Source organism: Coregonus clupeaformis, chromosome 27 (genome assembly GCF_020615455.1).
Source record: "Coregonus clupeaformis isolate EN_2021a chromosome 27, ASM2061545v1, whole genome shotgun sequence".
In the NCBI taxonomy this organism is placed as follows: domain Eukaryota; kingdom Metazoa; phylum Chordata; class Actinopteri; order Salmoniformes; family Salmonidae; genus Coregonus; species Coregonus clupeaformis.
The window spans coordinates 49,215,490-49,232,410 of NC_059218.1; the positions used below are offsets into that span (position 1 = coordinate 49,215,490).

At 42.9% G+C, this 16,921-nt stretch overlaps 1 protein-coding gene across 1 annotated transcript; it reads left to right on the forward strand.

Moving 5' to 3' along the window:
* Positions 1-36: 36 nt before the first annotated feature.
* kynu (kynureninase) lies at positions 37-16,407 on the forward strand (the record flags this gene model as incomplete). Its single annotated transcript, XM_045208249.1, is given in 11 exon segments — positions 37-118; positions 2,284-2,345; positions 2,450-2,521; positions 10,428-10,502; positions 10,711-10,857; positions 13,486-13,584; positions 13,858-13,931; positions 14,024-14,076; positions 14,325-14,410; positions 14,718-14,948; positions 16,016-16,407. Coding segments are annotated over 11 exon segments (1,110 nt in total), but the record flags the coding sequence as incomplete, so codon positions are not given.
* Positions 16,408-16,921: the final 514 nt, after the last annotated feature.

The window sequence follows — 16,921 nt, forward strand, 5'->3', positions numbered from 1 at the left end:
TCATTGTTAATGTTTCTCTGTGTTCTGATTTACAGGGGGGTTCATGGCCATGTACAAGGCTCTCGACCTTGGGCCTGGGCAGAAAACAATATAGAGGAACTCATGGCTAATGTGGTTGGTAAGTTCATACAATAACACATGTTCAATGTATTATCATATACAATGCGTTACCATTGGACATTCTATGTTAAGTTGTATGAACATAACAGTTAACATGAGCTAGGGCTGAGATGGGGCTATTTAACGATGCATGTTGGCACCTTTACAGGCTTTTTGCACTGATATGCAAACAAAGGGATCCAATGCACGGTCATCATGGTTCCCTATATCACACAACACAGTTAAAAGCCTGTAATTTTCAGCTTTCATAACATCCATGATTCAATTGTCAGGTAATTCTGATAGCTTATTATCGTTCTGTCCGGCTGTTGATAATTTATGACAGAGAGACCTCCTATCTGTGACTGGTTTTAAAAGGTAATTGCACCCTGGCATTGTGCCATCTTTTTCAGAGAGCGAAGTACAACCAAACCAAACAACTGAAGGCCATTATGCTTCTCAGACTTATTTTTGTGTGGAAAATGTAGTGTGGAAAATGTAGTGTGGAAATGTAGTGTGGAAAATGTAGGTTATGATAGCTTAAATGCTATTAGTTAAAAATGTGTTCTAAAGTTACAGTGCATTCGAAAAGTATTCTGACCCCTTTACTTTTTCCACATTTTGTTACATTACAGCCTTATTCTAAAATGTATTTTTAAAAAAAATTCATCATCAATCTACACAGTATACCCCATCATGACAACGCGAAAACATGTTTTTAGAAATGTTTGCACATTTATTAAAAAAAACAAACAGATACCTTATTTACATAAGGATTCAGACCTTTTGCTATGAGACTCAAAATTGAGTTCCGGTGCATCCTGTTTCCATTGATCAACCTTGAGATGTTTCTACAACTTGGAGTCCACCGGTGGTAAATTCAATTGATTGGAAATGATTTGGAAAGGTACACACCTGTCTATATAAGGTCCCACAGTTGACAGTGCATGTCAGAGCAAAAACCAAGCCATGAGGTTGAAGGAATTGTCCGTAGAGCTCCGAGACAGGATTGTGTCGAGTCACAGATCTGGGGAAGGGTAGCAAAACATTTCTGCAGCATTGAAGGTCCCCAAGAACACAGTGGCCTCCATCATTCTTAAATGGAAGAAGTTTGGAACCATCAAGACTCTTCCTAGAGCTGGCCGCCCGGCCAAACTGAGCAATCGGGGGAGAAGGGCCTTGGTCAGGGAGGTTACCAAGAGGTTACCAAGAACCCGATGGACACTCTGACAGAGCTCCAGAGTTACTCTGTGGAGATGGGAGAATCTTCCAGAAGGACAACCATCTCTGCAGCACTCCACCAATCAGGCCGTTATGGTAGAGTGGCCAGACGGAAGCCACTCCTCAATAAAAGGCACGACAGCCCACTTGGAGTTTGCACCTAAAGGACTCAGACCAAGATTCTCTGGTCTGATGAAACCAAGATTGAACTCTTTGGCCTGAATGCCAAGCGTCACGTCTGGAGAAAACCTGGCACCATCCCTACGGTGAAGCATGGTGGTGGCAGCATCATGCTGTGGGGATGTTTTTCAGCGGCAGGGACTGGGAGACTAGTCAGGATCGAGGGAAAGACGATTGGAGCAAAGTACAGAGAGATCCATGATGAAAACCTGCTCCAGAGTGCTCAGGACCTCAGACTGGGGCAAACATTCACCTTCCAACAGGACAATGACCTTAAGCACATAGCCAAGACAATGCAGTTGTGGCTTCTGGACAAGTCTCTGAATGTCCTTGAGTGGCCCAGCCAGAGCCCGGACTTGAACCCGATCGAACATCTCTGGAGAGACCTGAAAATAGCTGTGCAGCAACACTCCCCATCCAACCTGACAGAGCTTGAGAGGATCTGCAGAGAAGAATGGGAGAAACTCCCCAAATATAGGTGTGCCAAGCTTGTAGCGTCATACCCAAGAAGTCTCGAGGCTGTAATCGCTGCCAAAGGTGCTTCAACACTGAGTAAAGGGTCTGAATACTTATATATTTCAGTTTTTTATTTTAATACTTTAGCAAACATTTCTAAAAACCTGTTTTTGCGTTGTCATTATGGGGTATTGTATGTAGATTGATGAGAAAAAAAGTAAAAAAGATTTAATCCATTATACAATAAAGCTGTAACGTAACGAATGCACTGTATATCCGAGCAATGGGAATTAAATCACCTGTGTGTGTTTGCGTGTTTGCGAACAGGGGCTAAAGCTGAGGAGGTTGCCTTGATGAATGGGTTAACAGTGAATCTGCATCTTCTGCTGGTAAGATAACGTATAACTTTCATATAAATATCCAACGTAAACATACACTATATGTTATATACCAAGACTTTACTTTAACAACATGTAATATATTTGATTTACAGCTGTCTTTTTACAAACCTACAGCAAAACGTCACAAAATCCTTCTTGAGGACAAGGCTTTCCCCTCAGACCATGTGAGTTATTCAATGACACAGAGCTTGTTTTAAACCTACAGGGTGTTGGTGTAATGACTGCAGGTTGTTGTGGAAATTACCACCAGACCCACCTGAAGTCAATCTTAAATGAATCATTGTTTATTAACAGTAAGCTGGAGAGCTCACAGTCAAACTTAGATGCATAAAGTATCGGTCTGAAATCAGCTCCACCGTGGCAGTCCGGTTAGTTCTCTTTATATACTTCTTACACAGACAAGTTATATTTGCATGATTTAGCTTATTCATTATTCATAATTAATTCATAATTAACGTTTGGTTCATGCATGTGACCGACCAATACCTCAAGGCTTATTTTTTCAAATCAAATCAAATTTTATTTGTCACATGCGCCACATGAAAAGCTTACTTACAAGCCCTTAACCCACAATGCAGTTAAATAAATAGTTAAGAAAATATTTACTAAATAAACTAATGTAAAAAAATTACATAAAAAGTAACACAATAAAATAACAATAATGAGGCTATATACAGATGGTACCGAGTCAATGTGCAGGGGTACAGGTTAGTCAAGGTAATTTGTATATGTAGGTAGGAGTAAAGTGACTATGCATAGATAATAAACAGCGAGTAGCAGATGTGTAAAAACAAAGTGGGAGGGGGTCAATGTAAATAGTCCAGGTGGCCATCTGATTCAATGTTCAGCAGTCTGATGGCTTGGGGGTAGAAGCTGTTAAGGAGCCTTTTGGTCCTACGCTTGCCGTGCGGTAGCAGAGAGAACAGTCTATGACTTGGATGACTGGAGTCTGTGACAATTTCTTGGGCCTTCCTCTGACACCGCCTAGTATGTAAGTCCTGGATGGCAGGAAGCTTGGCCCCAGTGATGTACTGGGCTGTACACACTACCCTCTGTAGCGCCTTACGGTCGGATGCCGAGCAGTTGCCATACCAGGCGGTGATGCAACCGGTCAGGATGCTCTCGATGGTGCAGCTGTATAACTTTTTGAGGATCTGGGGACCCATGCCAAATCTTTTCAGTCTCCTGAGGGGGAAAAGGCATTGTCGTGCCCTCTTCACTACTTTCTTGGTGTGTTTGGACCATGATAGTTTGTTGGTGATGTGGACACGAAGGAACTTGAAACTCGACCTGCTCCACTACAGCCCCGTCGATGTGAATGGGGGCATGTTCGGCCCTCCTTTTCCTGTAGTCCACGATCACCTCCTTTGTCTTGCTCACGTTGAGGTAGAGGTTGTTATCTTGGCACCACACAGCCAGGTCTCTGACCTCCTCCCTATAGGCAGTCTCATCGTTGTCGGTGATCAGGCCTCCCACGTTGTGTCGTCAGCAAACTTAATGATGGTGTTGGAGTCGTGCTTGGCAACGCAATCGTGGGTGAACAGGGAGCATAGGAGGGGACTAAGCACGCTCCCCTGAGGGGCCCCCGTGTTGAGGATCAGCGTGGCAAATGAGTTGTTGTCTACCCTTACCACCTGGGGGCGGCCCGTCAGGAAGTCCAGGATCCAGTTGCAGAGGGAGGCGTTTAGTCCCAGGGTCCTTAGCTTAGTGATGAGCTTTGTGGGCACTATGGTGTTTTGAATGCTGAGCTGTAGTCAATTAACAGTATTCTCACATAGGTGTTCCTTTTGTCCAGGTGGGAAAGGGCAGTGTGGAGTGCGATTGAGATTGCGTCATCTGTAGATCTGTTGGGGCGGTATAGCCATGACCAGACTTTCAAAGCACTTAATGGCTACCGACGTGAGTGCTACGGGGCGGTAGTTATTTAGTCAGGTTACCATCGCTTTCTTGGGCACAGGGACTATGGTGGTCTGCTTGAAACATGTAGGTATTACAGGCTCCGTCAGGGAGAGGTTAAAAATGCCAGTGAAGACACTTGCCAGTTGGTCCTCGCATGCTCTGAGTACACGTCCTGGTAATCCGTCTGGCCCGCGGCCTTGTGAAAGTTTACCTGTTTAACGGTCTTGCTCACATCGGCTACAGAGATCGTGATCACACCGTCGTCCGGAACAGCTGATGCTCTCATGCATGCTTCTGTGTTGCTTGCCTCAAAGCAAGCATAAAAGGCATTTAGCCCGTCTGGTAGGTTCACGTCACTGGGCAGCTCGCGGCTGTGCTTCCCTTTGTCGTCCGTAATAGTTTGCAAGCCCTGCCACATTCGACGAGCATCAGAGCTGGTGTAGTAGGATTCAATCTTAGTCCAGTATTGACTCTTTGCCTGTTTGATGGTACGTCTGAGGGCATAGCAGGATTTCTTATAAGCGTCCAGATTAGTGTCCTGCTCCTTGCAAGTGGCAGCTCTACCCTTTAGCTCAGTGTGGATGTTGCCTGTAATCCATGGCTTCTGGTTGGGTTATGTACGTACGGTCACTGTGGGGACGTCATCGATGCACTTATTGATGAAGCAAGTGACCGATGTGGCGTACTCCTCAATGCCATCGGAAGAATCCCGGAACATATTCCAGTCTGTGCTAGCAAAACAGTCCTGTAGCTTAGCATCTACGTCATCTGACCACTTCTGTATTGAGCGAGTCACTGGTACTTCCTGCTTCCTGGTCAGATTTTCCAAATGGAGGGTGAGGGAGAGCTTTGTATGCGTCTCTGTGTCTGGAGTAAAGGTTGTCTAGAGTTTATTTTTCCTCTGGTTGCTTATTTAACATGCTGGTAGAACTTAGGTCAAACGGATTAATGTTTCCCTGCATTAAAGTCACCGGCCACTAAGAGCGCTGCCTCTGGATGAGCATTTTCTTGTTTGCTTATGGCCTTACACAGTTGAGTGCGGTCTTAGTGCCAGCATCAGTTTGTGGTGGTAAATAGACAGCTACAAAACTGTCTTGGTAAATAGTGTGGTCTACAGTTTATCATGAGATACTCTACCTCAGGCGAGCAAAATCTCGAGACTTCCTGAATATTAGATTTCGTGCACCAGCTGTTATTTACAAATATACACAGACCGCCACCCCTTGTCTTACCGGATGCAGCTGTTCTATCTTGCCGATGCACCGAAAACCCTGCCAGCTGTATGTTATCCATGTCGTCGTTCAGCCACGACTCGGTGAAACATAAGATATTACAGTTTTTAATATCCTGTTGGTAGGATATTCTTGATCGGAGCTCATCCGTTTTATTATCCAATGATTGTACGTTGGCTAATAGGACTGATGGTAGAGGCAGATTACCCACTCGCCATCGGAACCTTACAAGGCACCCCGACCTACGTCCCCGATTATCGCTGTCTCTTCTTCATGCAAATGACGGGGATTTGGGCCTTGTCGCGTGTCTGAAGTAAATCCTTCGCGTCCGACTCGTTAAAGAAAAAATCTTCGTCCAGTACGAGGTGAGTAATCGCTGTCCTGATATCCTGAAGCTTCTTTCGGTCATAAGAGACGGTGGCAGAAACATTATGTACAAAATAAGTTACAAATAATGTGAAAAAACACACACAATAGCACAATTGGTTAGGAGCCCGTAAAATGGCAGCCATCTCCTCCGGCGCCATTACCTGATGATATTGCATTATTAGAGTGCTATCTGAAAGCCACTAATATTACCGTTCACTTTGTTACTTTCATTAGTCTCCATACGTTTCCCTCAACTAGGACTTTTCTTCCCAATAGGAAGACCTTCTCAATCACTACTGCTAATACGCACAGATCACTCTCAAACAATGTTCTGCTTTTACCCCTATTGTAAGGTTTAAAAACAAACAAAACAAACATGAGAACTTTCTCCATACTGGAAGGCATTGTTTTAATTTTAGTCTACCCTAACAATGTTACTCTATATATTTAATACCAATTTCTGTTGGATATTCATTTTATGCTTCACACTTATTAAATGTCTATTATTTTGAGATTCATATGTAATGCGCCAAAATTATAAAATACATCGGCCAATTCAGAAGGGAAGAGATACACTTTGGAGGGAGCTTCCTTTTTTAAGGTCGCTCTCGAGACTAGAATATCTTTCTGGGATCAACTTTCACTATAACTGGGCTGGCACTGTCTATCAGTCCCCTATAGATGGGGTGCTCTGTCCATAATAAGTCTCTACCTAGCAAGTTAAACGGTTGAGTAGGTGAATACAGAAAATCATGTTCAACATTCATTGGTTGCATTGAACAGGGTATGGGTTTTATTTCAAAATGTATTACCGGGGTGGAGGAAATCCCATAAGCGTTTATAGTTTTATTGGTTAGGGGTAGGTCAAGTCCCGTACCTTTTACGAAAAGTGGATATGCGCAAATCTTTGTCTGAGCTTTCCCTAACCCTTTAGACAGTTATACAATGCTTTAACCTTATCGTTATCAAATGATCCATAAAGGGAGCACCCTGAACTTCTCAAAATACTTTTTACACCACTTATGTATGTCTACATGTGGGTGTGCAAGTTGTGTGTGTGTATATATATATATATATATATATATATATATATATATATATATATATATATATATACAGTGGGGAGAACAAGTATTTGATACACTGCCGATTTTGCAGGTTTTCCTACTTACAAAGCATGTAGAGGTCTGTAATCTTTATCATAGGTACACTTCAACTGTGAGAGACGGAATCTAAAACAAAAATCCAGAAAATCACATTGTATGATTTGTAAGTAATTAATTAGCATTTTATTGCATGACATAAGTATTTGATACATCAGAAAAGCAGAACTTAATATTTGGTACAGAAACCTTTGTTTGCAATTACAGAGATCATACGTTTCCTGTAGGTCTTGACCAGGTTTGCACACACTGCAGCAGGGATTTTGGCCCACTCCTCCATACAGACCTTCTCCAGATCCTTCAGGTTTCGGGGCTGTCGCTGGGCAATACGGACTTTCAGCTCCCTCCAAAGATTTTCTATTGGGTTCAGGTCTGGAGACTGGCTAGGCCACTCCAGGACCTTGAGATGCTTCTTACGGAGCCACTCCTTAGTTGCCCTGGCTGTGTGTATCGGGTCGTTGTCATGCTGGAAGACCCAGCCACGACTCATCTTCAATGCTCTTACTGAGGGAAGGAGGTTGTTGGCCAAGATCTCGCGATACATGGCCCCATCCATCCTCCCCTCAATACGGTGCAGTCGTCCTGTCCCCTTTGCAGAAAAGCATCCCCAAAGAATTATGTTTCCACCTCCATGCTTCACGGTTGGGATGGTGTTCTTGGGGTTGTACTCATCCTTCTTCTTCCTCCAAACACGACGAGTGGAGTTTAGACCAAAAAGCTCTATTTTTGTCTCATCAGACCACATGACCTTCTCCCATTCCTCCTCTGGATCATCCAGATGGTCAATGGCAAACTTCAAACGGGCCTGGACATGCGCTGGCTTGAGCAGGGGGACCTTGCGTGCGCTGCAGGATTTTAATCCATGACGGCGTAGTGTGTTACTAATGGTTTTCTTTGAGACTGTGGTCCCAGCACTCTTCAGGTCATTGACCAGGTCCTGCTGTGTAGTTCTGGGCTGATCCCTCACCTTCCTCATGATCATTGATGCCCCATGAGGTGAAATCTTGCATGGAGCCCCAGACCGAGGGTGATTGACCGTCATCTTGAACTTCTTCCATTTTCGAATAATTGCGCCAACAGTTGTTGGCTTCTCACCAAGCTGCTTGCCTATTGTCCTGTAGCCCATCCCAGCCTTGTGCAGGTCTACAATTTTATCCCTGATGTCCTTACACAGCTCTCTGGTTTTGGCCATTGTGGAGAGGTTGGAGACTGTTTGATTGAGTGTGTGGACAGGTGTCTTTTATACAGGTAACGAGTTCAAACAGGTGCAATTAATACAGGTAATGAGTGGAGAACAGGAGGGCGTCTTAAAGAAAAACTAACAGGTCTGTGAGAGCCGAAATTCTTACTGGTTGGTAGGTGATCAAATACTTATGTCATGCAATAAAATGCAAAATAATTACTTAAAAATCATACAATGTGATTTTCTGGATTTTTGTTTTAGATTCCGTCTCTCACAGTTGAAGTGTACCTATGATAAAAATTACAGACCTCTACATGCTTTGTAAGTAGGAAAACCTGCAAAATCGGCAGTGTATCAAATACTTGTTCTCCCCACTGTATATATATATATATATATATTTTTTTTTTATGTTACTTTATCACATCTCTAGTAACCCATTATACTCTTCTTCACAAATTCCTCCTTTACACTAGTGTTCTATTCATACTCAGTTCACACAGATCTGGTTGGGGTATTCATTCAGACACGGAGCTAGTCCCCAGATAGCTCTCATTCACTCAGTACTTAATAGTAATGTTATCCAAATTTCAATCCTCTTATTATCCCAAATGTAAATCCTTTGTTGAACTCAGCTTACCATTTATTATCCACATTTAAATCAGCTTAACACGTCCTTTCCACACTCACACAACTCTCACATCCACATTGACTTAGTACTATTCCAAAACACTCTCAGTAATCTCACTTATTACTCCATGTGCATCTTCAACGATTATCTTGTCGTTACTTCCTATGCACCATATGTATCTTCAATGGTTCTCTTGCCGCTACTTCCTATACATATAAAATAGCACCTAGTGCACCTTATGCTATTCCCAGTGGTTCTCTGCAGACCATGTAGACACTTCTCATAAATGCCTAAAGACAGCTGTCAGCGGGGCTTCTCCATGGTACTGTTACTTGCCCTCGCTCTAGTTTACTCTCTAAAACTAGCTCTAGCCTTCACAACTCTCATATGTATCTTTAACGGGTCCTCTATAGTCTCTACAGTCGCCATAGTATCTACAGTATCTATAGTCTCTACAGTATATATAGTCTCTACAGTATCTATACTTTCTACAGTATCTATAGTCTTGCGTATCTATACTCTGTGTCTATAGTCTCAGTAGTCTATGTAGTCATAAATGCTATAGTCTCTATAGACTCTATAGTCTTGCCACCATACATATAGAATAGCAACTCTTCCATTACTTACATTTACATTTTAGTCATTTAGCAGACGCTCTTATCCAGAGCGACTTACAGTTAGTGAGTGGATACATAATTTTTTTATACTGGCCCCCCGTGGGAATCAAACCCACAACCCATGCTCTACCAACTGAGCTACACCCCTGCCGGCCATTCCCTCCCCTACCCTGGACAACGCTGGGCCAATTGTGCGCCGCCCCATGGGTCTCCCGGTCGCGGCCGGTTACGACAGAGCCTGGATTCGAACCAGGATCTCTAGTGGCACAGCTAGCACTGCGCTGCAGTGCCTTAGACCACTGCGCCACTCGGGGACCCGAGACTAGTGGTACCCTCCTTCTACATATTTATGTTTAGTTTTATTGGTTTTATTATTTTATTTTTTCTCCACCCGGGCAGTCCCGTTAGTTCTCTTATATACTGATTACACAGACAAGTTATATTTGCATGATTTAGCTTATTTATTATTCATAATTAATTAATAATTAACGTTTGGTTCATGCATGTGACCGACCAATACCTCACAAGGCTTCCTCTCTCCAAGCTGACACCTTGAAACTGAGATATCCCTTTCGTTCTCAAAACAAGGTTCTGGGCGTACTGCCAAATTGCAGATACTGATAGTGAGGATTCCTCCCAGGCACGTTGAGTCAGTGACTTGCATGAACAAAGAAATTGGTTATTAGAAAAGTACAAACATAAAATGTTCCATCACAAGGTCATTTTGTGTTGAAAGTAATTTGCCTTCTTCAACTGCATTTCAACCATAATTCATGTTTTTGCCCTAAAAAGACACCGTTGTAAGTTGTATAATACTTGAAAGTGTGCAGAGCCTACTCGTCATAATTTACCCTGTTGTAATAGAATAGTCCACTGTTGTTATTCACACTACAGTTGATCTGTTGTCTCTGTGTTGGTGGAGGAGAGTGGGTAAATTGATCAATTTTCTAACCATTTTCATCATGCGTGATTTCTTCAGTATGCTGTGGAATCTCAGATCCAGTTGAGAGGATATGACGCTAAGCAAAGCATGCTGCTCATGAAGCCCAGACCGGTAAAGTAATCCCTTTTGGGGCAATCGGACTTAAATAATCAAACTTTTATTTGCACCTTTCAAGGTACCCAAGGACACTTACAGAGTGAAATTGAGTCTTAAAATTGAGTATAAAGAGTAAAATTGAGTGTTGAGAAATAGTTTATTAACAGTTATTAAAAGTGACATTTATGTACCCTGATCAACTGCCATGTTTTCTACCTGTCAGGATGAGGAGGTGCTGAGAACAGAGGACATTCTGGACACGATAGAAAAGGAGGGAGATTCCATTGCAGTGGTCTTGTTCAGTGGAGTGCAGTACTACACCGGACAGCTCTTTGATATGGCCACCATCACTAAAGCTGGGCAGAAGAAGGTAAAAGACTACCTTAGAACCACCCCTCAGTGTTTTTTTTAAAAGGGGTGGGTCTTTTTGGGAAATGTTATTTCAACTTTTGAATTAATTCTTAATTGTCTATCAACTACTTCTAAACCCTTTACAAATCCCCTAGGAGCAGGGTTCCACAAATGTAATACGTAAATTTTTAAAAATGTATTATTATTGTTGGACAAGACTTAAGACCATAAAAAACACCAGCAAATCAGCTCCAAGTGATTTTAATTTTAGAAATCATTTCCAAAGTATTCCCAAGCATAATAAGAGAGATATAAACTATATATACAAGCGTATGTGGACACCCCTTCAAATTAGTGGATTCTGCTATTTCAGCCACACCTGTTGCTGACAGGTGTATAAAATCGAGCACACAGCCATGCAATCTCCATAGACACAAATTGGCAGTAAAATGGCCTTACTGAAGAGCTTAATGACTTTCATCGTGGCACCGTCATGATGCCACCTTTCCAACAAGTCAGTTCGTCAAATTTCAGCCCTGCTAGAGCTGTTTTTCATGGTTTGGGCTAGGCCCCTTAGTTCCAGTGAATGGAAATCTTAACGCTACAGCATACAATGACATTCTAGACGATTCTGTGCTTCCAACTTTGTGGCAACAGTGCCCGACCTGACTAATGCTCTTGTGGCTAAATGGAAGCAATTCTCCGCAGCATTGTTCCAACAGCTAGTGCAGGGGTACTCAACTCTTACCCTACGAGGTCCGGAGCCTGCTGGTTTTCTGTTCTACCTGATAATGAATTGCACACACCTGGTGTCCCAGGTCTAAATCAGTCCCTGATTAGAAGGGAATGATGAAAAATGCAGTGGAACTGGCTTTGAGGTCCAGAGTTGAGTTTGAGGGATCAAGTGGAAAGCCTTCCCAGAAGAGTGGAGGCTGTTATAGCAGCAAAGGGGGGACCAACGCCAATGAGATGTTCGACGAGCAGGTGTCCACATACTTTTGGTCATGTAGTGTATGTGTTCGTATACCAATGTAAGCAAGGTTTGAAATGATTATGTTTTAGTCAAATATGATCTCTATTTGGGCTTTTTTGCGATCAATTTGTAGTCTAGAAATTATTTGTAGTTATGTTCCGGCATCTGACCCGCCGTTGAAGAAAAAAATTGGCCCGCGGCTGAATGTAGTTGATGATCCCACGCCTTAGAGGGTACTCCAACATGATCTTGATGGTGTTTTATGAAGGTTCAATTTAGACGGTCAAGAGAGTAACACTGCCCTCTGGTGTCGAACTATGATACTGTCACTACATTGCGACAAAGAAGTGAAATGGATGAGTCATTGTTTATTATCAGTGGTTAAATTGGGCTGGAGCTACCCGGAACCGGGCTCCTGCACCTTGGGTCAAAAAGAGAGACCGACTGAGCCGAGCTCCAGCAATTTTTAGGTTTTGATGAGCAAAATAGGATAAACAAAGGTTAGGGTTAGGAATTAACATATGGCTAGGGTTGAGGTTAGGGTTGTTGTTGAGGCTAGGGTTGAACTGGGATGTGGACATGAAGCTAGGGTTAGGGGCTGAACCGGGATGTGGACATGAAGCTAGGGTTAGGGTTGTGGTTGAGGCTAGGGATAGGGTTGAACCGTGATGTGGACATGAACCTAGTGTTAGTTTTACAAGCCTGGGATGTGGACATGAAGCTAGGGTTAGGGTTGAACAGGGATGTGGATATGAAGCTAGAGTTAGGGTTGAACAGGGATGTGGACATGAAGCTAGGGTTAGGGTTGTGGTTGAGGCTAGGGATAGGGTTGAACCGTGATGTGGACATGAACCTAGTGTTAGTGTTACAAGCCTGGGATGTGGACATGAAGCTAGGGTTACGGTTGAACAGGGATGTGGATATGAAGCTAGGGTTGTGGTTGAGGCTACGGTTAGGGTTGAACTAGTATGTGGACATGAATCTAGGGTTAAGATGAGGGTTGTGGTTAAGGCTATGGTTAGGGTTGAACAGGGATGTGGATATGAAGCTAGACTTTGGATTGTGGATGAGGGTTAGAGTTGAACCAGGATGTGAACATGAAGCTAGGATTAGGGTTAGAGGGCTCCTCCACCTCTGAATTCCAAATTCAACACCTGTTTATAATTGATAATGGCCATTGTAACCAACAGCGCCCTCTGTTGTCAAGGAAGTGTAACAATTTGACATGGATGGTTCACAGCATTTGTCTGTATTCACCTCATGCAAGTGTTTGATGCCCATTCCAATTCACTGCATGCTGAGAATGACATTTGTCAAATAAACAGCAGTGTGTCGACAAGGAAATAAATGATGACACTCAGGAGATGTCAAACCAAACGCACGCACACACACACACACGCACACACACACACAGTGAGCAGCCTTCCCTCTCTGTCACATTTAGCAGGGCAATCAAAACAACCAGACTTAGTCAGAGTCCTAATGATCCTCAGAATAATACCCCCACTAGGAATACATTAATTATTTATTAAGCTGATCTTAAATAGACACCCACCCACGCAAACAAACACAGACACGCAGACACACATGAACTGCCTCTGTGTCCTGACTGCACAGCTCCGGCCTGCTGCCCTTAGCATCTGGCATGACAGTGCATTTTTATTCTTCCCACAGGGCTGCTACGTTGGATTTGACTGTGCACACGCAGTGGGCAATGCAGAGCTGAAGCTGCATGACTGGGGAGTGGACTTTGCCTGCTGGTGCTCCTACAAGGTCAGCATTGGGGTTCATGTGGAGACATCAAGGGCAAATGAACAGCTAGCGGTGGCTTCACTCTCAGTTTCCTGTCTAACACCTGCTGACACAGGAAGACAACAATATGTGGGGTAGAAATTGACTTATTCTAGCTTAATATTGCCAACCAAGATTTTCTTGCAGTTGTTATCGATGCCCATTTCAAATATTGTCGATTATCATTGGTCTTGCATATTGTAGAAAAAAGGCAGACAAACTATGCAATGTGTTGACAGAGTTATTCATGTGTAGTATGTGAATTCTGGGGCTGGTGGACTGGCTGGAGCTTTTATCCATGAGAAGAATGCACATACAGTCAAACCTGCGTGAGTATTACAGTGCAGTACATCTCAGATTTGTGTTCTTATTGCATGTTGACTATGTTGTATCATTAACTACTTGTTACTTTCTCTCTCAGGCTCATGGGATGGTGGGGACATAACTTGAAAACAAGATTCCGCATGGATAATGGTATCAACATATTTGTGATCATGTTCTCATTTTATTCCCTGTACTGGGACACATTACAGAATGTTACTTCAAGTTAGCATAATGGGTCTCTGAACAGAGAAATCCATTAAGCTTGATTTACACTGACATCTTGCGGTCATATTAGGGTATTACAGAAAATAGGTTATACTGTATTCATTTCACCCTTTCAGTCAAGCCAGAACCCAAATGAATTAATCACGGACATCATACATTTTTTCTTACCATAGACATGGATCTACTACCTGGTATAAGTGGCTATCGACTATCAAACCAACCCATCCTGCTGGTGTGTCCACTGCAAGCTAGTTTAGAGGTGACTGGAATAATTTGGGGTTTTCATATCTATTTCATGCAGCAAATATTAGAACATGTTCATACTGTAATTTAAAATGTCCTCATCTCTCTAGTCATGGAGTTTAACAGTGACCTGTAACTGTTGTAATAACCAGGGTTGGGGTCAACTACTTTTCAATTCCAGTCAATCCAGGAAGTACACTGAAATTCAAATTCTCTTCAATGTTTTTCAACTTTTTACTTTCTGAATTGACTGGAATTTAAATGGAATTGACCCCAGCCCTGGCAATAACTGATTAGTTGTCAATATTTATCAATACTTCCAGGTCTTTGCTATGACGAGTATGGCAGCTCTGAGGAAGAAGTCCAGACTTCTCACAGGTTACCTGGAGTGTCTGATCCAGCACTACTACAACAAGGACGAGGCCCAGCCTCACAAGCCCTACGTCCATATCATCACTCCCTCTCACCCTGAGGAACGAGGCTGCCAACTCTCCCTCTCTTTCTCTGTCCCCATCGCAGCCGTGTTCCAGGAGCTGGAGAAGAGGGGTGTCGCTGTGAGTGCCTTCATATATACAATAGTAGTACAGTTTTGGCGAGTTTCCCAGACCCATATTAAGCCTAGTCCTGGACTAAAAAGCATAGTCTTTTGTATTATTATTTTTTACTTTGACTGAGATTTTTTGTCCAGATGTGGGTTTACATGTAATCTGGGTATGGAACACAAGCCCTTAATATGTATGCTGAACAAAAATATAAATGCAACATGTAATGGGTTGGTCCCATGTTTCATGAGCTGTAATAAAAGATCCCAGAAATGTTCCATACGTACAAAAAGCTTATTTCTCTCAAATGTTGTGCACAAATTTGTTGACATCCCTGTTAGTTAGCATTTCTCCTTTGCCAAGATAATCCATCCACCTGACAGGTGTGGCATATCAAGAAGCTGATTAAACAGCATGATCATTACACAGGTGCACCTTGTGCTGGGGACAATAAAAGGCCAGTCTAAAATGTGCAGTTTTGTCACATAACACCATGCCACAGATGTCTCAAGTTTTGAGGGAGCGTGCAATTGGAATGCTGACTGTAGGAATGTCCAACAGAGCTGTTGCCAGATAATTGAATGTTCATTTCCCTACCATAAGCCGCCTCCAACGTCGTTTTAGAGAATTTGGCAGTACATCCAACCAGCCTCACAATCGCAGACCACGTAAACCACCCCAGCCCAGGACCTCCACATCCAGCTTCTTCACCTTCAGGATCATCAGAGGAGGGGGAGGGAGGGTGCTGAGGAGTATTTCTGTCTGTAATAAAGCCCTTTTGTGGGGAAAATCTAATTCTGATTGGCTGGTCCTGGCTTATGCCCTCCCAGGCCCACCCATGGGTGCGCCCCTGCTCATTCATGTGAAATCCATAGATTAAGGTATAATTTAATTTATTTGAATTGACTGATTTCCTTCTATGAACTGTAACTCAGTAAAATCTTTGAAATTGTTGCATGTTGCGTTTATATTTTTGTTCAGAATAAATGTGTTTTACGCATGATTATATATACATTTTAATCTATGTTTTGTAATTGACTGTTGCTGTTTTTTTATCTATTCTCTCCATGCGATCTCAGTGTGACATGAGGGAACCCAACGTTCTGCGCATTGCTCCGGTGCCGCTCTACAACTCCTTTAGTGACGTACACCGCTTTGTCACTGTTCTAGGATCAGCTCTGGCTGCCAGCAAAGAACTACAACAATGAGAGAAACAGTGTGGTATTGTTACCCCACCTTTCAGAGTATTTTTGTCAGTGCAGTATAAAAATATCCTGTTTTTATTGACAATGTGCTGGAGTCATTGACAGGTCTTCTGAACTACTGTCCCAAAGAATTGCAATATGTTTTGCTAGGCTACTCAGTAAAACTAAATTGGTTGGAATTGTATCCCTACTCATAATTTAGTGAGACAAGTTTGTTACTATACAATGACAAATAAAAGCAAATAGTCAATTACTGTGAATCTCAATTCAAGATGAGCTTCTGAATTTTTTTATGATTTTAATTTAACCTTTATTTTGAAACGGAGTCAATGCTGAGTCCAAGGTCTCTTTTACAGATGAGCTCTGTATAGATCAACAATACACATAAAAATACAATAAACACATTAAACTACACCTCACATGCACATGAAAATGCCAGGACAGAGAAAAGCTTGGACTGGGCTGAGCCGGAGCTGCCCTTCCGTAGGGGTGGGAGGGCCAATAGACCAGAGGTGGCAGAACAGAGTACTCGGGTTGGGGTGTAGGGTGTGAGCAGAGCCTGGTAGGGAGGGGCAGTTCCTCTTGCTGCTCCGTAAGCAATTACCATGGTCTTGTAGTGGATGCGAGCTTTGACTGGAAGCCAGTGGAGTGTGTGGAGGAGTGGGATGACATGGGAGACCTTGGGAAGGTTGAAAATCAGGCGGGCTGCAGCGTTCTAGATAAATTGCAGGAGTTTGATGGCACAAGCGGGGAGCCCAACCAACAGCGAGCCTGGATTCG